Below are 23,719 nucleotides of genomic sequence, written 5' to 3' on the forward strand. Positions count from 1 at the left end.
TAGTGCACCCCCTCACATTGCTCGTCCAGTAAAAGCACTGCTCCGTATGCATTTCGGTGATGACAGGACAATTTCTAGGCATTTTCCTACAGCTTGGCCCCCGCGATCGCCGGACCTAAATCCGTGTGACTTCTGGTTGTGGGGCTTCTGAAAGATCGGGTCTATGGTGGAAGCATACGGACGGTGCCTGAATTAAAGGACAGCATATGGCGCCATGTTCATGCTCGTGATAGGGAAACCCTTCGTGAAACTGTGGCTCACGCTATAACACGTTTTGAACACGTGATTGACGTAGATCGAATGCACATTGAACAAATTCTGTAAATAAGATCGATTTTGTGTCACAGTCTCCGTCTTATTTTATTCATGCGCCCTTTTCTAACCTGGTGGTAGATTTTTGAACTAATTTTTTTATTGCATAATCCTACTCCCCATGGTCTAAATAATCTATATTCCAAGTTTCATCGAAATCCAATGAGTAGAACGGTCACTAGAGAGGTCTAAACAGGGTAACTTTAATTACAACCACCCTGTACTTCGAGATATTTGAGCGGGATTGTTCACTCCGCAACATTACCCTATTCTCAAATAATAAAGTCGTCCAAATAAGCGTTTTAGAACTTTTTTTTTAATTAAAAAAAAACGCATTTAACATTCGACGTTGAGAGAATAAAAATGACTAACTTTCATAAGTTATTTATATTATTTCAGTCTTGCCAAGGATGTATTGTGCACTTGGAAACCAGAACATCGAAGAAAAAAGACTTCATGTTTGATATTCTGGTTAGAGTTGATGCTACAAAAGATCGAGTGCTGCACATCATAAAGGCTCTAAAGGCAAATTCTGTTCAGGATATAAATATTTTGGTTGAAGAAAAAATAAGTATTAAAGGTAATTTTTTTTTTTTTCTGCAGTTCATACTTTATTATCTATACTTGATCTCTGCGTTTCAGGAGTTCAATCACTTTCCCTCTTTCAGATCCATGGTTTCCTCGACACATCAGTGATTTGGATTTCTGTACTCATATAATGACCAAATTTGAACCTGAATTGGATATGGATCATCCAGTAAGTCAATAAATGCCCATGGAATTTATTTTTAATTCAGTGTTTTCTATACGGTTAAAAATTTAAAATATTCATTCAGCTCATGTGCGTAAACTTTACTAAATAACTTAAAAACCTTGGAAATAGCTTTTTTGGTTGCGATATAAGCACGAAAATCTCGATGGATCAAAGTCAAGCGAAGACAGTATGAGAGAATATTTGAAAAATAGTTTTTACGATCAGGAGCTTAAAGCTTGGCTAAGAGATAATCAAGAGGGAAATCTTAAGGGATGGCTAATCGATCCGGCAAATAAGGGATATACAAATGTAAAGTATAATGTATTATATGAGAAAATCTCTGAAGAACTTGTTCACACCAATCCTGGAAATAACATATTACTGTTTGCTTTTGAAACGACCGCATTAATCAATTTTAATATCAATGCTTTGTGAAAACGTAATTGCGTTTAAAAGTTCATTTTAGAGAGTTGGGTGGCAAACCAACCTTCCTGCACAGCAAAGCGAAAATCTAAATCACAAAAAGCACACACAACTCCGATTCTTTTTACCCAAGAATATAAATTTCAAGAAATTATGTTTATGGAAGCTCAGAGCTATTATACAAATAGTACCTGGATGTACCTCCATATAATTACGCGTATGACACCGTACCTTAGTTTACAGCAATCTATTGGTACTGATGTGTATGTGTTAGGGATATGTGTAAAGGGGGTTACCATAGTGGCTAACTGGTGTAGTTAATTTTCTACATAACATTTATCATGGAAAAGCCGTTATTTTGTCCAGCATGTGATGGTTAATATATGTCATAAAACAATACTTTTAAAAGTTAATCAACAAAACTTTCTGCTTGAGAAATCACACATTTGTGATTTCACACTATTGTGAAATCACACGTATGTGATTTCTCAAGCAATCAAATTTTACTAAATTAGCTTTTTAAATTTCAATTTTTATTTAAAATATATTAGCTGCAATGTGCGAGACACAATGTACGCTTTCCGTGAAACGTCCCAAATACGCTTATATCAGAATCATTGTTATGTCTTACTTACAGGTACCTTCTGTGTAGCCATGTAATTACATGGAACCGTACAATTACATACAGTATTTTATTGGTATTGATGGGTATGTGTCAGAGATCTGTGTAAAGGGAAGTTCTCACAGGGGTCGACTAGTGTCATTTATTTTCTAAATATTATTCGTAAAAATAAAAGTAAATAAAATGTAATTGTAAGTAAAATGTGCTAAATACGCAAAAATAATAAAAATTCGACTGAATGCACTCGTCGAAAAAATATGCTTATCGACTTGCGTTATCGACTAACAAGTAACCATACCCAAGTGTTAATCACTGATTGGAATAAAACTTTGCACATATAGAACAATTAAAAATATTGAACACGGCAACAAACACACTTACTGGATGAAATTTACCCCTGAATATTTGATAATTGGGATATTAGACTGGCGGATACAGCCGGCGGGCAACCGGGCATTTGCCCGGTGGGCCGGTCATGCTTTGGGCCGATCAACTAACAGCAAAGTATTTCGGGCCTGTCTACTAACAGCAAAATGTAAATTTTGCGCGCATGTGCTTTGAATAACGCAAATTCGCAAAACACAGCCTCAGCTCCTCTTCATGCATGGGCTAAAGCTTGCGGGTGGAGGGAGGCAGGGCAGTCACCAAGAGGGGGGGGGGGGATTCTGAAATTGGGCTGTCCAGAGCCTGATTACCACACAGGCTACCTAGGCCTGGGCCCCCATGTTCCTATGGGGCTCCACATTTTTCAAAGAATTATGCATAGCATTACAACGATATGAAAAATACATGTGTTTTAAAAAAAAATTATGATTTATTAATTGGAAAAAAACTTCTTTAGAGGAGAATTTTTAATAATTCTGTCAGTAACGAATTTCCTTGGTCACGATTATGAGGGGACCCAAAGGGGATTCATAAATGCACATAAGTGATTTATACATAGTTGTGTGATTAGACAAAGAGGCCTCCAGAAGTGCATTCCTGCTTTAAAAATGTAAATCAAACAGTGCATAGGCTTCACGGGGCCTCCAAATTAATCTGGGCCTAGAGTCTTACTTTTAGTTAGTCGGGCCCTGAGGCTGCCAATATATTTTTAGTGATATAATTAAAAAAAAAAAAAAAAAAAAAAACCTTAGCGGTAGTACAAAATTAAAACACTTTTGGTTTCTTTATATATGCTGGTTATTTGCTTTTATTTATAAATGATAGATAAATTCACAATTGCTCTAAAATGCAACTTACAACAAGGGCCGACGTGAGGTCATGTCAGCTTATTGGAGAATAGGGGCCCGACTCGAAATTGAACTCGTGCAGAGGGTAAAATATCCTAATGGCGAAAGGTGTAGAAGGGGCCTGTGAAAAAAATTGACCTATGTCATTTTTTTCCCTTTTTTGCTCTCGGCGACCCTGTTTATAACAATTGGAATAAAAGTGACAAAATATTTTTTTCCATAAAATTATTTTAAAAAATGCAATTTTAAAATACCATTGAGGAGCATGAAGGACTCTACCTTATTAAGATTATCAAATCAAAGGCCAAAGGCCGCCAAAATGTGAGTTTCAAACATTTTTTGACGAAACATAAAGTATTCTGTACGCTGTACAAACTCTCGGTTTCGGAGCTCCTCAGTTTAAAAAGAAAATAAGTTGATAAAAACCAATGTTGAACGAATTCCTGTGGTCCTCAGAACCCCCCCCCCCTCCTAATATCATCGAAGACGCGTAAAATTTAAATTTTTGAGCTTCAATTTTGAATAACTTCATAAGAGAACAGCCGAATCCACTCCCGCCATAACATGGAATTCCAGTTTCGAAAATATGCTGGAGGAAAGCACTCGAACCTCTGCCATTTTTTAAACATTCCCAAAGATGGTTTTTAACTGTGTTTTTAAATTAACAGTATCAAACATTTTCTGAGAAAGTGCCCCGTCCCCTCCTCTCTCTCGGCATCATCAATGACGAACGTTTTAAATCTCGTTTTTAGTGCTTTAATTTCGAAAATTTTCCGGGGTGAGCCTCTTGAAAACTCCTTTTCCTAACATCACCGAAGGTCAGCAAAAATTTCGATTTTGGAACTTAACTTCGAGTAACTGCTGGTGCCCTAGTCTTTACCAAAAAAGGCTTTTAAGACTTCAATTTGAAAATTTTCTGGTGGATGGCATCGGAATCTATCTCGACTTAAAATCACCAAAGATCTTCTAAAACTGCGGTTCAGAGCCAATATTTTTTTTTTAAATTTCAGAGGAGAGCCCCCGGAACCGTTCTTAATAGCATATACTCGAAGATAATTTGAAATTCTGTTTTTGGACTTCCACTTCCGAAAAATTGTAGCAGGAGAAACCCTGAACCTACGCTCCCCTAACATCACCAAATATTGCCTAAAATTGAGTTTTTAGGACTACAATTTCGAAATTTTGCCGGGGGAGAGGCCCCCTTGACCCCCCTATTTCAGACTCAATGTTAATCTTTTCATTAAGTTTATACTGCTAATACTTTAATGACTCACAGAAGCCAGAAAGCTAAGTCTACTTTCTCCCTTTGTATTGACACATGCGTTTGAAAAAGAAAATTAAGTGGCTGCCAAACTCGTACTCGGTCTCTCCCCAGGGCCTGATTACTGAATAGGCCAACTAGGCCATGACCTAGGGCCCCCACTTTTTTGGGGCCCCTAAATGGCTCATTTTTTTAAAACCAATAGCTAAAAAATTTCGGCTATGGCTAAAATTGCAAAGGTTGACTACAAAGGGGCCCCCAAAAAGGTACATGGTCTAGGGCCCCCTGCTATCTTAATCGGGCCCTGCCTCTCCCACCAGGTTTTTGACCTCGTATCGAGTCTGGGGATCGTCAGGGTATGGCAGTATAAAAAAAGGAATGTTTATGACAGGGCACAGTAATGTGTGTGTGTGTCGAGGGACCCATCACGTTCTAAGACGGCCCTAGTCTTTCACCCATGTGAACATCGCTAGATCAGTTTCATAAAACAGGGCAATTAAGTTACTTGTTATGACTGCAGAAAAGGATATACTAAACAAGCAGTGTTATCATTACGGAAATATTCAATCAAGTTCCGGGCATTATAAAAATACTTAAATGCACAATTACTATCACAAATTTCCCCCAAAATAAGGTTTAGCTAATACTGTATCAATTTGTTCAAAATTAAAGAGCAGAAGTGTTCCTATCTGCTAAATTTCGTTTAAATAAAACATATTTAGTAGTTAAAAATAATTTCCTCAATTTTAAGTGATATCCCAATCGTTAGGTAAAATTTAATATCTATAAGAGCTATGGGGCTGCTACATCTCCTAATGCCAGGGCCGATTTTTTCAACCAATCCGCCACTGATATTAGAGGTACATATCTTCCTTTATTTTAAATTTTTAATTACAAAAATTCAAATTCTGATCGAAAATTTGAAAAAATAAACAAACTAAAGTTTACGTGTTTGGGAATTTTCTGAAAGAACTGTTTATAGGGGTAAATCATTGCTCGCAATCTTACCCCGACGCGCGGCTAGTTGCCGATGAGCATTTCAATGTTAGATAAATCACCTTCTTGACCTCAATATTTCCGATTTCAATAACATTTTGCATGAAGGACACATATGACAAGATAAGTGATCTTGCCAATTTTTAGGTTTCTATTCTGAAAATTGTTCAAAATATAAAAAAACTCAAAATGTGCGAAAGACATTTAAAGTGTGTTTTTACAAATGGCTGTAACTTCTTTCCTAATTATACTAGAATGAAAGTTCAAAAAATATTGCAAAGCTAAAAAATGGAGCTTTCTATTGATATGTAACATGAAATTCTTACGATAGATTTAATTTTCGGAGTTATTCACCGTTACGGGGTAGTATTCTGCCATGTGCAGGTAAACGGCAGTACCTGTAGAAATGAGTTTTCGAGATATTTGAAGAAATGTGTGGTAGATTCAATGCTAACTATAGGAAAATGCAATTAGACTTTTTTTCGTGCCTTTTTTTCAGCAGAAACCAAATAAGCGAGCTTGTACAATACAGATAACGTACAATAGATGATAAAAATGCAAAAAAAGAAAGAAAAAATTAAAAATTTGCAGTTACTGACTTTTACCTGTACACGGCAGTATTGCGGAGGATGGTTTACCCCTATAAACAGTATTTTCAGAAAAATCCTGAAACACGTCAACTTTAGTTTGTTTAGTTTTTTCAAATTTTCAATCATTACTAGCTGCGTGCCCGGCGTTGCACGGGCTACTTAAAAAATGAAAGCGATGTCCAATTGATGTTTTTGTATTACTCTGACATCAGTTTCAAAAGCGCTAAGGAGTAAATAAACACGCGTAATGCAAGGTTTTCAAACACCAGTAGAGCATATTTTTGGCAAAAATCTCTTTAAAGTTAATCATAGTTATCAATAATGCAAGTTATGAGTATTTTCAATTAGCACAAAAGATGAAAACATATGCATTATCAATTATAATCTGTGCTCACTTTAAACTGAATTAAATCTGATAGACTATACGTAAAACATTTGTATGTACAATTACGATCAGCTTTTTACATAAAATGACACATACTTTTTAGTTGCTTACGTGAAACTGAAGCACCAAGACTTAATAAATACCAATCATCATTAATTTAATACCAAGTCATCAGATTCGAATTAAGCTTTAGTTAAAATCCTTAAAAACAATATTTTTGTTCAACTCTGTTTCACAAATCCAAACAATCTTAATTTAACATGTTCTTTTAACAATACAAACTATATTTCAAAAATAGAAACAGGAAGGAAAAAGAGAGTTATTACAATTCGAAAACTCACAGATGTGACGGGAAAAAATCCAACAAAATAAACATAATTAGTTGCACATCCTAAATGTACCAAAATATGAGGCCGGTGAATGATAAACTTACACTACAATCAATAAACATAGCTAAAGAAACAACTTTCATATGTTGAAAGGAGTTAAGAACGTTGAATGTAAAAAATAAAAAAAGGACAGACGATAAAATAAAGGCTATATCCGAATAGAGCAACCAATTTTAAACTAATTTAAAATGAAATTCTAGATGGAAACGTTGTTTTAAGATTTGGACAGCAGCCAAAAAAATCTCTTTTAAAACAATTATTAGAATTTTACTTGCTCACGCAAATTCAAAATGGCAACAGAAAAGAAATAAAATTCCCGAATAACGTTATGTTAATTAACGTTTTAATTAATATCTCCGCTAATTAAAGTCGCACAATTACGAGATTGGTCCTATTGTTTTCTTTGGGAAATTTCGAATTGATCGGTATCTCGTTTGACTCCCGATTCGCAGCGGTTCTCGAGAAGATAGATCTTCAGACAGACAGACGCGAACAGATTTTAATATTATAGTGGATGGATGGATTTGAGTTTTTATAGTTAAAAATGTAAAATAAAAGAATACATTGTACCCTCTAATGTCCAATTATCCAATATTTAGGGGTAAGTTTCACCCTTTCACTCCGTTAAAAGTGCTTGTTGCCGATAAAAAAAATAAGTATTCAATATTTTAAAGTGATCTATCGATGTGCAAATTTTTTTTTCAAATCGGTGATTCACACTTGGGTAGGGTTACTTGTAAGTGGCGTCGGAAAAATGAAAAGTCGACGAATCGATCCAATCTTATGCAAAACAGAGAAAAATACGGCGTAAGGTTTTGAGTTTCATCAAATTTAAAAGTTACTAAAATTTTTATTAACATTGTAAGATTTTGACTCAACTATTTTTGCTCTATATTAAATGCTACATTCTGTATAAATTTAGCTAAATTTAACTAATTTATTTTTTAATTTTCAGGGATTTTCAGACCCAATTTATCGCGCAAGAAGGAAACAAATAGCTGAAATTGCTTTTGATTATAAATAGTAAGTTTTTTTTTCTTTTAAGTGCATATTTTATCAGTTTAAAATAAATGTTGTTTTCAATTTGATGAGAAGTTGACTTTATTTTTAGAATTATACTCTCATTGGTTTTGCAATAAGTTACATATTCAATTCTTTTAAGAGTGAACTTTGGAATAATATTTTTTTTTCAAAAGCAGAGCTAATTTTCTGTAAAATTTCAAAACTTATTATATTTGAATGACTAAAACATTTAGCATATTCATTATAAATCTCATTTACGCAAAACCAAATATACTAATCACAAATATAAAGAAACGCACGCATGAATAGGTCATGTCATAAAAAAATATTTAGCAAAGTACTCTCAAGGATGAGTTTTTTTATTTATATGATTTTCTATTTTCCTCCGATTGCATAATGCTTATATGCATTAAACACATTATATGGAATATAATTTGAAGGAAGAACACAGTTAGCGTTTCCGTGTTACAGCATTGATAACTGTATTTTTCAAAATTCATTCAAGTGGCGCAACCGAGATTTTTCTTGTAAACATAGAAAGCATGTAGTTTGTATTCTTCATTGACCTTGCAAAAATCTTCCACTAAAAAGAAAAATATATACAGGGTGTTCTGTTTTAACATGCAGAACCTTTATTTTCACAACCGTTAATCCTAGATGTATACTTCCAATTGCAAAATTGTTCAAAATCAGATGCAGAGTTAAGATATTGAAAGATTGAAGCAAAAATAAAAATGAGTCAAAAATACAAAATTTAACTTTTTATACGGGCTCTCGGTCCTTAACAAATATTTAGAGACATAATCTCCATTGAAAACTATTACTGAAAAAAAACCTTGACATTTGTGCTACCAAAACTCAAGGAGATATTCCAGTTCAAAGTTTTAAGGGACCCTAAGGAGAAGATGAGATTGGAACTTATCGCCCTTTCAAAAGAATGGCAGGTTGTCGAAGTAAAAAAAAACGAACTATTTTATATTTTTCATTACTATTCAAAAATAAATGCAAATGTTATGCTGCGTTACGCATAAACACACAACAAAGCCTCGAAAAATTTGCAATACCACACTCTGTGCATACATATAATTTTAAACATTTGTTAACGACCGCTATATTTTCCCCCATAAGGTGTTATTGACGGCGAGTGAAAAGTGGTGAAGTCGCAAAACGCTAAGTTTCATATCTCGGTGAATATTGGTCGTATTAATTTCAAATTTTTTGTTTTGGAATTATTTTTCAATGGAGATTATTTCCCTAAATAAAAGTTAGGTGCCCATATAAAAAGTATTAGTTTAGTGGTGCCCATATAAAAAGTATTTTTGTATTTTTTGACTTATTTTTATTTTTACTTCAAACTTTCATTGTCTTAACTCTGCATCTGATTTTGAACATTTTTGTAATTGGAAGTATACATCTAAGACTAACGGTTGCGAAAATAAAGGTCTTACAGGTTAAAACGGAGCAACCTGTATATATTCACAAACAGATTTAGGTGGATCTTGCAATATTTCGAAATGACGGCCCAGTTCTGAAATTAAACAGTTAGGTTAATTTCATCTCTAGCTGATACCAATCGATTCTTGACGCTACAATAAATGAGGTAATGTTAAAAAGAAACATTCAATTTTATTTTGCAGTGGAGAAAAGATACCAACTGTTAAATACACAGAGGATGAAATTCGTACATGGTAAGTTTGTGATAAGTTTTTTTTTAAACTAAAAATTGTTTCCCTAAAGTAAAAGCCTTTTTAACTTACCATTATGTCTTCATTGCTGACGTCATGATTAATGAAGTGAAAAATACAGTCGCGTCCATTTATAGCGAAGTCTACATCGCTACAGGGACTAAATTAAAATTTCGGTACATAGTTGTAATTTCGATATAAAAAGTTAAATAGTATACAGTAAGACGAGAAGGATAACTGAAGTAGTTATTACGAAACCAAAAGTTCATCATGTATGGCTTCTCTATAAACAGACATGACTGCATTCTAACTACCCCAACAGCGCTTATTGATTCAACAGTAATTATGAAAATTCCCATGGAGTTATTTCAATAACTTTAAAGCGAAGTTTACACTAACTCTCTTTACATGCACTTATTTGTTAGTTCGTAAAACTGTTCAACTTTAGGTCTTCGATAATCAGACAGATTTAACAGACTGAAACACTTTTGAGAATTTAAATAAATTGGATGATAAAATGTTCAACAAAGCAAAGTTCCTTTCCTGCTGGTATGCACCCTTGCACATTAAATTGATATTCTATCTGTTTAGGAAAAACCTAATTTTATTATCTTCCAAACAAAGTTCGCACAACTTCGCACAATTCAATTTTTTTGTAAAATTCTGTACTCTTTTTCTTGTAATATCTTACTTCTATTTAGTTGGATGACTTATCTTTTATTTACAGAACTGAAAGTTCTCTTAATTTTCTACGCCGCTGTTTTAAGTTTTTACACTTATAATTATAAGGTATTTTTTAAAAAGCAAAATAAAAAACATTTTAATCATATGAACACCATTTCGATCCTCCAAAGATAAGTTTGTATTCAATTTTCAATTATACCTCACTTTTTTCAGAAAATAAAACTTCTAATCATTAACCATAAGTTAAGTGCTTTCTTACAATTTTGATTTTCAGTGAAATGCATTTTAGTACCAAGTTCATATTTTTGAACAATTCAGAAACCTATATTTGTTACGTATTTGTGTCAAAAAACACAATTTTGATTGTCGTTTCAATTAAAATTTAGAAACTGAATGTTAGAGCTACAAATTATTTAACATCATTTAACAAAACTATTAGAAAAATAAAGATTAAGTTTATAACTAAGAGACGAAAAATAAGCCTTGCATTTTGTTGACAATTCTTTTTGATTAATCGCTTTGAATGTTTCATTATTTTTGATAATCTTAATATTTGTTGGCTCTGAATTTTTTCAGGGGTGTTGTGTTTAGTAACCTGAAACTTTTCCTTCCTACGCATGCCTGCTCTCAATATTTAGAAGTATTTTCTGTTCTCGAAAAAGAATGTGGTTACCGAGCTGATAATATCCCACAACTTGAAGATGTGTCGCAATTTCTTAAAAGTAAGTTTCCGTTACCATACAAGAAATATTTACATTAAAAAATTATTCAATTCGCGTATTATTTTTTTATTTTACAGTGCAATTTTACTTCATAAAAATTCTTATATTGTTTGCAAAGTTTTTAATTAAAAAATTTCAAACTTTCTGCTTTTAAAATCGTTTACGGACATACTAAAAAGTATTTTTATTAGGGAATATTATTAGGGTTCATAAACGAACGGGTCAAAAAGAACGAATTCTTAAAATAAACGGATCCGTTCGTTCACGTAAAAAATGAACGACCGTTCTTTTGAACGGTGAGCAGTTTTGAATATTGTATTGATACACTTGTGATAATGTGTCATTATTTATTTTATTTTATATATTTATTATTATTATTATTTTTTGAATTACATTTATCTTCAAATTTTTAACCCTCAATCAATCTCAAACTTCCGTTTTGTCAGTGCAGTACAATATATTCCTTTCGAACCTTTTTACCTTCTGCCTTTTTTTTTCCATTTTTTTCTTTAACCGTTGCAGTTCATTAAAAATTTTCCAATGTATTCATCAGTAATGTTTTGTGTAACTTGTTTGGGCAACTAACAAAATGAAAGGAATCAATTAACCAACGTTTTGATACTCAAAAATTGCAAATTACTGCAGACACGTCTTTCGGTGAAACAAGGAACACCTTTTGCAATGCAAATTATTCGTTACTAACAAGATACTTGGACTTTCCACTTCCTGTCCCACACACTTGCTAAAATCTTTCTCACTCTTTCTGTCGCCAAAATTATTTCTAAAAATACCTTTTATCAGTTTTTCTGGCAATTCTTTTGTCTTCTATAAACGTCCCTTTCAACTACCGTCTGCAATGATTTGGCTTTATTTTTAACTTGATTGGTGACTTCCAAGTCGCTTGTTTAACATTCAATATCCAGAGATTTTTTGATAAATATTGTTACTGTTTAAATTTTTCCCTCATTAAAAAAATTGCATCCCCCCCCCCCCAGTGTCTTCATCGATACTGTGGGAAAATTTTGAAGCTCCTTAATATTTAGGTGAGCCTTTTTTTTTAAGTTACCCGGTACTCCGGCTGATCTGCCTATATATATGTTCTATTGGTAATACTATATGTATGTATAGTGCTGTAGCTGGAATAAAATGTTTCAACGAACGCACCTCTCTTTTTTTGGGGAGATGTCATGGCTGGCGTATTTTTGTTTTGGGGTCAAAAAAGGTCATTTTCGAACAATTACGCCAGTTTTAAAAAGCTGATATTTACTTTTTTTAAATATATTTTTTTTTAATCCGGTTTGCAGCAAATTGGCAGTAAGTACGTTATTTCCTTTTTTAAAAAAAATGTCATCTTGTCTTGTATTGTATTCTGAATTTATTTTAAGAACATTACTTCTGTATTTACTTCAACAATTGCTTTATCATATATCAAGGAATGCTTTCGCCGTGTTTACTTGCTGACTCGTGATGTGTTCAATTTTTTTCATAGGCATATTTCCTTACTTTTAGATAATTTTAGTTATTTTTCCTTCAAAGGATATTATTACTCATCTAATGAAACATCTCGAATGTACGTTAGTATGTCGTGCAGAGAGATCACCTGCAACTTTTTTAAATGAACGAAGTCGTTCAAATAAACGAGCTAAATAAACGGATCAAAAAAATGAACGACCCTCTGATGAACGGATTATTAAAAAGAACGACATTGCCCACCTCAATTTTTTTATCTTGAATATTTAAATCTTTCGTATAATGTTAGCAAGCAATTTAAAATATCAGAATCATTTTCATTATTTGTAGTGGAATAACTTCAACGAGATCTTATTGCTTTTTTTTTTTTTTAGCAATCACGAAATGGCTTATTGTCCTCACTTGACCGTAGTTGATATCCTATCCTTTTTAAGAGTCATTTATAAATCATTTATTATTTCATTTCATTTTCATCATTATTTCATTTATTATTAATTTTCTATATTAATGATGGACATTTTGGATACTTTTGTCCGTGCGTCGCCTCCCTTAAATTTGGACAAATGTCAGCTTTATCTACCGATTACGGATTTTACTATCCTAAATTGCCCAAATGTCTGAACGGTAATCCAGCATACATCATCCAGCATACATCATGCAGCACACATTATCCAGCATCGGGTTTCTGGGATTAACTTGAATTGTGAGGATTCAAATTAATGTTTTTTTTTTAATTTTGTTTTCACAAATGAGCCAACATACAGTGAATACGCGCGAAGAACAACTCATCCAATTGCACAAACAATGCATCAAGCGCAAGTGCGAAGAAACTCGTGTTTCCCACAAAACATAAAACATCTTTACTTTCTAACTGATCGGTAGTTGAAGTTATGATCAAGCTGACTTATAGAATATTTACCTACAAGGTCTTACCTGCAGTTTGAAACAAATTGTATTTTTAACTGATGGGCAAAAAGCACTTCTCTTCATACATATGCGCTGAACAACCTTACATAAGAAATGTAGCGCAATTGATTTAATTGGAATAAATGCAGTCGTCCAGAAAATTCTGTCTTACAACTATTCTCCACTTCCCCCATCTCTTTGCGTGTAGCCTTATTTTAATGTTTAGTTTACAATTAGGTTAGGCCTGTGAGAGACTTATCAGGTAACCGATAGAGAAACTTTTCAATCTGGTCTTTAATTTGGCTCGCATTTCATTAACGCCGTGGATAGAAAAAAAGTAACTCTCTCATTTTTGGTTGGCCAACATCCTCCGACAAGATGTTGATAGGCAGATCGTCTTTAGTTTGTTATACCCTGGTTATCATAAATTAAGGAGAAATCACAAAAAATAGCGATAACTCTTTCAAAAATAGACCAAACCGTGTAAAATTTGAATATGTTGCTGAGTAAGAATTGCTCAATAAAAGTGCAATATGCAAATTAGGTGCATTGAAATCGGAGTGCGTTATCTGTGAGGAGTATAAAAAGTCCATGTTTGAGAGCAAGCCTATAAACTGCGCTGCGATACTGCCATAAGAAATCCGAGATAGCCATTTTGTAACAATGACTTCCAGGCATCATTTGCCTGTAGAACTACGATGGAAAGCCATTAGGAGAGTAGAAGCACTGCAATATGCAAATTAGGTGCATTGAAATCGGAGTGCGTCATCTGTGAGGAGTATAAAAAGTTCATGTTTGAGAGCAAGCCTATAAACTGCGCTGCGATACTGCCATAAGAAATCCGAGATAGCCATTTTGTAACAATGACTTCCAGGCATCATTTGCCTGTAGAACTACGATGGAAAGCCATTAGGAGAGTAGAAGCACTGCAATATGCAAATTAGGTGCATTGAAATCGGAGTGCGTCATCTGTGAGGAGTATAAAAAGTTCATGTTTGAGAGCAAGCCTATAAACTGCGCTGCGATACTGCCATAAGAAATCCGAGATAGCCATTTTGTAACAATGACTTCCAGGCATCATTTGTCTGTAGAACTACGATGGAAAGCCATTAGGAGAGTAGAGGCAGAGCAAAGTCAAACAGAAGTAGCCAGATGGCTAAGTGGGAGTCCTTTTGTGGTTCACAGACTTTGGAGCCAATTTCAAATGACAGATTCGGCATCCAGGAGGTTTAGCTAAAGACAACCAACAGCTACGACGAGAGCCGATGACCGATTTTTGAGGTTATGTGCACACAGGAATAGAGCCGCTACTCTGACTCATCTCAGATCCTTCCTTGCTTCAGCCATCGGAAGATTGGTGTCAACGTCAACTGTTCGTAGAAGGCTTCAAGAAGGTGGTATGTATAAAAGGCGACCAGCCATTTGTGTGCCACTCGCACCTCACCATAGAAGGGACCGTGTACAGTGGGCACAACATATCGACTGGACATCTGATCAATGGCGGGCTTTTTTTAACGGATAAGTCTAGACTTAGTCTAGGAAGCGATAGTAGGCGTTATTTGATATGGAGATAACCTGGAACCCATTATCATCCGTCAAACATCCGCGAAAGAAATGGATACGAAAGAGGCAGTAGCTGCGTTTGGGGTGACATCTCTTTAGGTGGACGCACAGACTTTTATGTCTTTCCAAGGGGAACCGTAAATGCTCAGGCTTATAGAGATGACATCCTTAATGCTTATGTGCGCCCATATGCCGGGGCAATATGTGATGCTTTCCTGTTACATGACGATACCACAAGACCACACAGAGCTCGCATCGTAGATCTTCAACAGGCTACAATTCTCTGCATGGAGTAGCCAGCTCTATCCCCGGACTTGAATCCTATCGAGCACGTTTGGGATGCTTTAGGGAGACATCTAGCTGCGCTCAACTCGCCCCCTCTGACCCTTGCCGCGCTTGATACTACTTTTCAAGACAATAGTTCCCGCTTCCAGTGGAACTGATAGACCACATAACTGACGGCATCACACATTGCTGTGTATGCTGTATTGCTTCTAGAGGGGAACATATTCCATATTTAAGGTACTTTTCCTATAGCAAACTTACACTTTCGATTTATTCATTTTAGGGATGCGTTAATTTATATACTGCCATAATTACCTGATCATTTCTTTTTATATTATTTTACATCTTAGTATGTGTTGCAGATTGTGCGTAAGATTCATAAAAATCTACATGTAACTTTTTAAGTAATCGTCATTTATGTAATTTTTTCTTAATTTATGATAACAAGTGTACTATGCAAAAGAGATCAGAATAATATATTTCTGTTCTTGAAGTAATGTGTTCTTAACACGGTTTTTCAATGGGCTTTAAAGTGCGACTCTTTTTCTACAAAACTAAATTTGTTTTTACACATGGTTAAACTATTATCCGGATAATAGTTTAACAAAATTTCTATATGAGCAAAAAAAACCCATAAATCAACCTAAGCTTTTACAAATTTAAACGTAATTCTTTGCCGCTGTAAAAAATGAATTTTATGAAAATTGACTTTAATGGTTTAACGTTTGATTTTTTCTTCAGAAAGAACAGGCTTCCAAGTCAGACCAGCAGCTGGGCTACTCACTGCCCGAGACTTCCTGGCTAGCTTAGCATTTCGTGTTTTCCAGTCTACCCAGTACGTAAGACATGGATCATCTCCTGATCATTCTCCTGAACCGTAAGTAATACATCTGTCCCTAACCACAAAAATACAGGGTACAGCAGCATTCATTCTGTTGCTTGAGAGGATTATATACAGGGTGATTCAAAGCGATGGACACAATTTCAAATTGCTCTATTACCTACACTATACATTGCACTTGAATTCTATAAATTACACATGATTAGACATACATGGAGACTCACAAATGTTCAATAAGCCCTCCTCCGGCTATACGTGAAACATCTACACCATAACCCAATTCATCCCACACTCGATGACAAATGCCTTATGTCACTGTGATACGGTACACCATCGCTGTGATACGGTTTCGGAGGTCATTCAAATTTGTGGGAAGAGGTGGTACATAATCAGCATCTTTTACGAGCTCAACAAGAAAAAGTCGCAGTGTAAGATCAGGAGACTTCGGTGGTTACAACTGAAGTGGAAAGTGCAAGCCATGCTGCCCCCCAACTGATGCTGTTTGTAATTCAATAACAACTGATGCTACAGCATAGTTCTGGATCACTGTAGTGTTAGTATTCAAAACCTTATAGCATCTTCTTTTAAATGTACCTGACAGAATCATACAGGGCTGGAAATATATCAATTTGAAATTGTGTCCATCGTTTTAAATCATCCTATATACTACAATGCCGGCGAAAAAAAAAAAAAAAACTTTACATTTGGTTGGCAATTAAAAACTTTACATGTATACTTTTTATAGTGATTTTACTTGACATGCTCCCTACTGATTTGGAAGAATACCGAACATACGGTCAGATTGTAGCCGAATATTCAGCATTCGGTCAAATCACTAGGGAGCACGCCAAGTAAAATCAAGACAAGGAGTTTGCATGTTAACGTATTAATTGCCAACCCAATGTAAAGATTTTTATTAACCGGCACTGTACAAACTATATAGAATTTACTTTTATATTTTTGTGAAGGTATCTCTTATACTCAGGGAGATATAAGCATTTCTTTCAAAAATGCAAATTTAATTTTAAGATTTTGGGCTCATAGCACGCAGAGTTTTCCGTCAACCGTTACTAAACTTTCAGAATATTTGACAGCATACAAGAAAAACATAATAATAAAACTTGAAATTAAAAGATTGAAAATTTGATGAAATATGAACATTTAAAGCTGTTGAATAGTACGAATACGCGAAAAATAGCAATTTATAACATTCATAATCCAAAGCCCACATAGATCCTGCAACTAATAATAAAATTCCAGCTAGATATCTTTAAAATTTAAAAAGTTATCAGCAATCTAATAAGCCGAATTTCAATAATTCTTGGATCGGCGATGAAGCGTGAGGGATCGTTCGCAAACTGGCAACACTTTTCTGTTATCGTGCAAAGTGATTCATAATAAAAACGGATTATTTGCGAACGATCCTTCACGATGCATCGCCAAGTCAAGTATTATTGAAATTCGACCCATTAGACCGCTGATAACTTTTTAAATTTTAAAGATGTTGAATTGGAACTTGATTATGAGTTGCAGAATCTACCTGGGCTTTGGATTATGAAGGTTATACAATGATATCTTTCGCGCATGCGCAGTGAAAATTTAATTGCTTTAAGCGTTCATATTTCATCAAATTTTTAATCTTTTAATTTCAAACTTTACTGTTGTTTCTCTTGTATGTTGCCAAATGTTCTGAAAGTTTAGTAACGTTTGACGGAAAACTTTGCATGTTATGAGCCGAAAACCTTCAAATAAAATTTGTATTTTTTTAAAGAAATGCTTATATATCCGTGGGTATAAAAGATACTCGTATGCAAATTGCTATTTGGTATATGCTGTTGAACTTCAACATCTTCATCAATGTTTAAACCACACACACACACACACAAAAAAAACATTGCAGACAGTTGGGCACATCTTAACGAATAATAAAAAGGTATTTTAGTATTTTTTATTTACAGAGACTGTATTCATGAATTGCTGGGCCACATTCCAATGCTAGCAGATTCAAGTTTTGCTCAGTTTTCTCAGGAAATTGGATTGGCTTCCCTGGGTGCTTCTGACGTTGAGATTGAAAAATTTGCTACGGTAAGTCAATCTCTTTACATGAATTTTTTATTCAGCTGCAAACAAAATTATACCATTGTTTATTAGCTAGTGCAGATCGTGATTGAAGTTTATAATAAGTTGCTGAACTTGTGACAGAAGCAAAAAAGAATATTTCAAGCATTCAAAAATTACTTTAAAATTAAACTGAATTGAAAGCACAGGTTTATGTAAGAACTAATATTTAAAATGTAACGCAAAGATATCAACTATGAACTTTCATGTTCGCGAAAATCTGCAAATATTGGGTTTTCTTCCTTCATTTTGCAAAACTTCGCTGCTGCTGAACTGCTTTCTTTGTTTGCATTTCTTTTCTTTCGAGTATTTTATTTTACTTACTTTCTTTCTTAATTATTAATTTCTTGTCTTGATTCTCTTACTACTCCTACACTTTTCTTTCCTAAAGATAAGTGTTTCATTACCGACACTTAGTAATTGTTCTGCAGCAAAGGATTTCAGAAAATTATTATTTACATGACAGCTTCATTTCTCTAAAAATAGATGATAATTGAAATAATTTCTTGCTTAAATTAATATTTTATTACATATATCTTAACAAATGAAATAGTAGATAATTTTATACCTTGTCTAGTAAGTTAAGAACTATTGTGTTTTAATTGCAATGTTTTAAATATGGTCATTTAAACATAAAACTGTCTTCAAATTTTACATAAATGTCAATGCGCAGAAAGCATCGATCATTGTTTTACTACGTAATTAGTATACATATTATGTGGTTAGAAAATAAAAACATCCTTTTAACCCTTTACATTTACAAATAAATGTTGTTGAGAAAAACAGATATGGCACCAGCTTTTTAAAAATTATTTTTTGCACATTTGAAATTTATATTCTTAACTAATTATGAGAAATTATCATTGCAGTTGTATTGGTTTACAGTTGAGTTTGGACTCTGCAAACAAAATGGGGAAACTAAAGCCTACGGAGCGGGACTTTTATCTTCTTACGGGGAACTTGAGGTAAGTACCTTTCTGAATTATAAGATAGAAGTTAAGAAGAAAAAAGAAAGACAAAAAAAAACAGGGAATAAACATGTGGACGCTTTTCACAAATAAATGTAACAATAAACCGAAATACAGGGTGTCCGAGAAAGATTCATACAACTTCAAAAATTTATTGAATAAAAAAAATAGAACCGACTTCAAAATTGCTCTAAAAAGTGAAAAATAATTTTATTCTTTAAACACCATCGATAATGCTTTTAAACATAATTTTTGAAGTTGGCGCAAAACAAAACGTAAAATCCAGTGTAACCACGCTTCGTTCATATTTTTTACAGAAAAGCATCCAAAGTTACGAACGAAACATTTATATCGCTATTCAAATATGTTGTCATCAATGCATAATGTATGTGATAGTGAAGAAACTGGTCCTGGTTAAATTTATAGTTGTATTTAAGTTATGGCTGTGAATGATTTTATCTATCGTTTTTGCGCCAACTTCAAAAATTATGTTTAAAAGCATTATCGATGGTGTTTAAAGAATAAAATTATTTTTCACTTTTTAGAGCAATTTTGAAGTCGGTTCTATTTTTTTTTTTTCAAAATTTTTTTATTTCATTCTTTTTAGTGTAAATGTAGGTATTTCAGAAATAATATGAAGCTACCATCACGAAACTTCACATTTTTTTCTTAAAAATGCTCCATACTAAAAAAAAAAACTATTGACACGCGTCAAACTTTAAGCGATTGGCACTAAGAACTTATCTTTGTTCCTCTCTGGAAATCATGCGTACTTAATTTAATTATAACCATTTAAGTATTACGTTTTTCCTAACTAATTTACATTCCACAGCATCTAAGTTGCTCATGATGCAATCCTGTATTTTCTTTACTTAGCTCCGATCATCTGTTATCGGCATAGATGATAACGATTAAAATACTACAGAGTAGTTGAGTCAAACCTAATGGTAGCATTGTGAAGGCTAAGCAGATCCTAATCACTGTATCACCTCGCTTCCAGGTTAGTTTTACCCCTACTATGGAGCAATAGCACTGAAGAAAGGAAGATTTTGATAATTCAGATAAGGTTACTATAAATCAGCAGGGTTACTAAACTGAAATTATTTACGCCAAAAATGAGACGACAGCGCCAGATTCCCCATTATCGAAATATCCCTTGAAGAAATTTGATGCTTGCTTCAGAGAAGCCTTCATTCAAAATTATCATTACAATTAATGTTAATTAATGTTACTGTTATATGGCACCAAACTTTTATAACAATGAGTTTCATATTGTCGCGTAGATGAAGATAGCGAAGACAATGTGAAAGCCAAATGAAGCGAATACTCGTTAGTCTCAACTCGAGATCTTTATTCAGAACCACGAATGAACGTTACATCTCCTTATATACAACTTGAGAAAGTGCTGGAATTTTCCAGACTTGGAAAGATACATAAATTATTAGAAGATTCGAGAAAATACAGGAAACAGTAGAAAAGAAATTTTAGTAAAGTTCAGTTTGTCCTAGTCGGGATTTGAACCCAGGTCGCTCGTGTAGGAGGCGAGAATTCTACCACTGAGCCACCGTTATCCACGGATGCCAAGTGCGAACTTCGCTACAATATCATTTTAATCATTTAATAGGGAAAGTGCATAAAATTTACTGTTTTTTGCCCATAACTTTTTTTCTAAAGAACAAATGTGGTCAAACAAAGTAATGGGACCTAAGTTGAGCCATCCCCTATCCATTAAAAAAAGAATCATCAAAATCGGTTCACTAGGTGAGACGCTATGAGTGGACAAACAAAAAAAAAAAAAAACATACATACGGTATGAATTGATAACTGCCTCCTTTTTGAAGTCGGTTAAAAACAATAGGGTTACAGCGAAACTAATTAGTACATTAGATAGAATAACTCAAAAAGCTTTTTTCCTATAACTTAAGTTATGAGACCCTTTCGTAGCGTTAATGTTAGCAGGCTGAAACTGTCGTGGATGGAATTGGATTATCGTCATGATAATCTTCGTAGCACGAACAATATCAAGACGATAATCCAATACCATCCACGACAGTTTCAGCATGCTAACATCAACAGTAGCTACAGCTGCTTGGATGTTTTCTTCCATTGTGTTTGCTTATTGGATTTTGTTTCGATAAACCACGCAACACATTGAGCTTTCTTTAGGGGTTCCGCCATTGAAATACCTAAAATGCTTTATTATTCCTTTGCTTGACATGTAGCGCCATATATAGTCAAACATACTGCAGAAAAAAACTTTTTGAGTTATTCTATCTAATGTACTAATTAGTTTCGCTTTAACCCTATTGTTTCTTTTTCAATAAAATTTTGAAGTTGTACGGATCTTTCTCGGACACCCTGTAGTTTACAAGTAAACCTTTAAAAGTAGATTTAAAAAAAAATCATACATTTGATGTTTTTTAAATTTTTCTTCCCTAAGCATTCCTTGTCCAGCAAACCGGAACATCGCATTTTTGATCCGGAAAAAGCAGCTGTTCAACCTTATCAAGACCAAGATTATCAAGACATTTATTATGTCGCAGAAACTTTTGATGATGCCAAAGAGAAATTCAGGTAAGGGCTCTTAAGGATTTAAAAATAAAGTTGCTCTCGTAAGCCCTTTAATTTAAAATTTGTGTTTCCTTTGGACTGCTTACTAGAGAGCGCACTATCTCTATTAAGACCTCCTTCACACGTGGCAACTTAGTTGAATCAACTTTCGATCGGACGGTTTTTAGGAAGTGTAACCAGGTAGCAAAGTTAAGAAATCGCCTGTCATCCTTCACACGACAGTCGACTGTGCCTAGTGTGCCCGGCACCCCCCCTCCCGTGTGCCGATATTATTCGCAGTATCAGCTACTATTCTCAGTGTAGTCAACTTTTTAGTTGAGTACACGGTTCACTCATCGGGATATTACCAAATGTTTGTTCTACACACGAGAAACTAATTAAGAGTCAACTCAATTCAGTTTTAATAGCGTTGTGGATTAGCTACTCGAATAAATTTGGCTTATTGGAAGAAAAATTGATTCCACAAAGTTACCTCGTGTAAACACAACGAAAAACATAGGTCAGCTAGTCGACTGGCAACTTTTTCGAAAAATTGATTGCATTAACCACCTCGTGAAGCCTAAATGTACCGCTCTGCGAAACCAGTACGGTACTGGAAACATTGGAAAGGTTCGATAAATTAGCCCATATTTCTAGTCATTTATTTGAGAGACGTCTCTATATCCAGGAAGGTCAAAAATATGGAGGTGCTTTGAAATGCTTTTTGGAAAGTAAAAAATGCTTATACCCAGATAGTTCCTGTCTATTATGTTCTATTATCAATCCTAAATAATGACTGAGTAAGAATGGCCAAAAATCGCATCCATCCCTTTTTGACTTTTTGTGCACGTAGTGCGTCACTACTGCGCGTTTGCGGCCATATATTCCATTATATTTCTTACAGTTTATCGTGTTCTCTACCTCCACTTCAACTTTATACACGGCATTTGGGGATACCCATATATATACTAGCTGTGTTGCACGGTCTACCTCGCAATAAAAGTTTTGTCAAGTGACGCATGTTCATCCGACTTATTTAAAAAAGGGAAAATTTCTCGTCAACGTGTGTGGGGGTTCCCCCCCCCCCTCCCCAGCATACGGGGCATAGATCCACATGTAAATTCCTGAGCATCCAAAGACCTCTGCATCGAATTTGGCAAAGTTCCAACGTAAATTAGGGATGTGTTAAAGGAACATACACACGGCCATTTATATATATATATATATATATATATATATATATATAGTTTTATAATTTAACTGATGATTATTTCAGTCTTGTTTAAAATTGTTGTCCAATTTTAAAAAGCTTAATGGATATTTGTTACATAATTTCTGTTTTGTTTTTCAGAAACTACGTCGCTCAGCATTTAAATCGCAATTATGAAGTACGCTATGATCCTTTCACTCAGTCGATCCAGATATTAGATTCAACTGAAAAGCTGCATTCATTGTCAGACAGTCTGCGTACAGAAATCGTGCGACTTTCTAGTGCGATCAAAAAGTTAACTGTTCATTAAGTGTTCATGTTGTTTCATTTGTTGTAACAATGTGTTGATATTGTGCACGAAATATGAATGAAAAAAAACCACATCATAAAATTTTGAAAATTATGTCCTACTGAATTCATAAGCTTCCATAAATTCCCTAAAAAATTGTATTAGAGCTATTTATCTTTTAAAAGTAAAATATTGCGTAAAAGATCTTTGTAAACTTAATTCATGCAATTATGTTAAAAGAAAAAAAAAACAAATAATCCGAAAATTACTGGTTTTGCAAGCAATTCACTTATATTTAAAGCTAATTTTAAACATATGTTTTCCCAACCCTTAACTCTTGATAATTAATGGAGATTATAGCTGCAATAATCCTTTCGGTAAATGTCTCAAGGATTTTATCTAGCATCAGATGATTCTATTGTGTGAATGTTGCGAAACATT

The 23,719-nt window shown here is 34.1% G+C and overlaps 1 protein-coding gene across 1 annotated transcript in view; it reads left to right on the plus strand.

Annotated features, from left to right (window-relative positions):
- Positions 1 to 23,299, plus strand: part of LOC129231642 (tyrosine 3-monooxygenase-like) — a 54,984-nt gene extending 31,685 nt beyond the window's left edge. The window contains exons 2-11 of the mRNA XM_054866006.1: positions 712 to 892; positions 981 to 1,069; positions 7,920 to 7,987; positions 9,625 to 9,675; positions 10,933 to 11,078; positions 16,044 to 16,179; positions 18,102 to 18,228; positions 19,131 to 19,226; positions 21,670 to 21,803; positions 23,131 to 23,299. Coding sequence (XP_054721981.1) covers positions 712 to 892; positions 981 to 1,069; positions 7,920 to 7,987; positions 9,625 to 9,675; positions 10,933 to 11,078; positions 16,044 to 16,179; positions 18,102 to 18,228; positions 19,131 to 19,226; positions 21,670 to 21,803; positions 23,131 to 23,299 — 1,197 coding nt within the window. The remainder of the gene's footprint in view (positions 1 to 711; positions 893 to 980; positions 1,070 to 7,919; positions 7,988 to 9,624; positions 9,676 to 10,932; positions 11,079 to 16,043; positions 16,180 to 18,101; positions 18,229 to 19,130; positions 19,227 to 21,669; positions 21,804 to 23,130) is intronic.
- The last annotated feature ends 420 nt before the right edge of the window (positions 23,300 to 23,719 follow it).

The sequence above is a fragment of the Uloborus diversus genome, chromosome 10, assembly GCF_026930045.1.
Source record: "Uloborus diversus isolate 005 chromosome 10, Udiv.v.3.1, whole genome shotgun sequence".
In the NCBI taxonomy this organism is placed as follows: Eukaryota; Metazoa; Arthropoda; class Arachnida; order Araneae; family Uloboridae; genus Uloborus; species Uloborus diversus.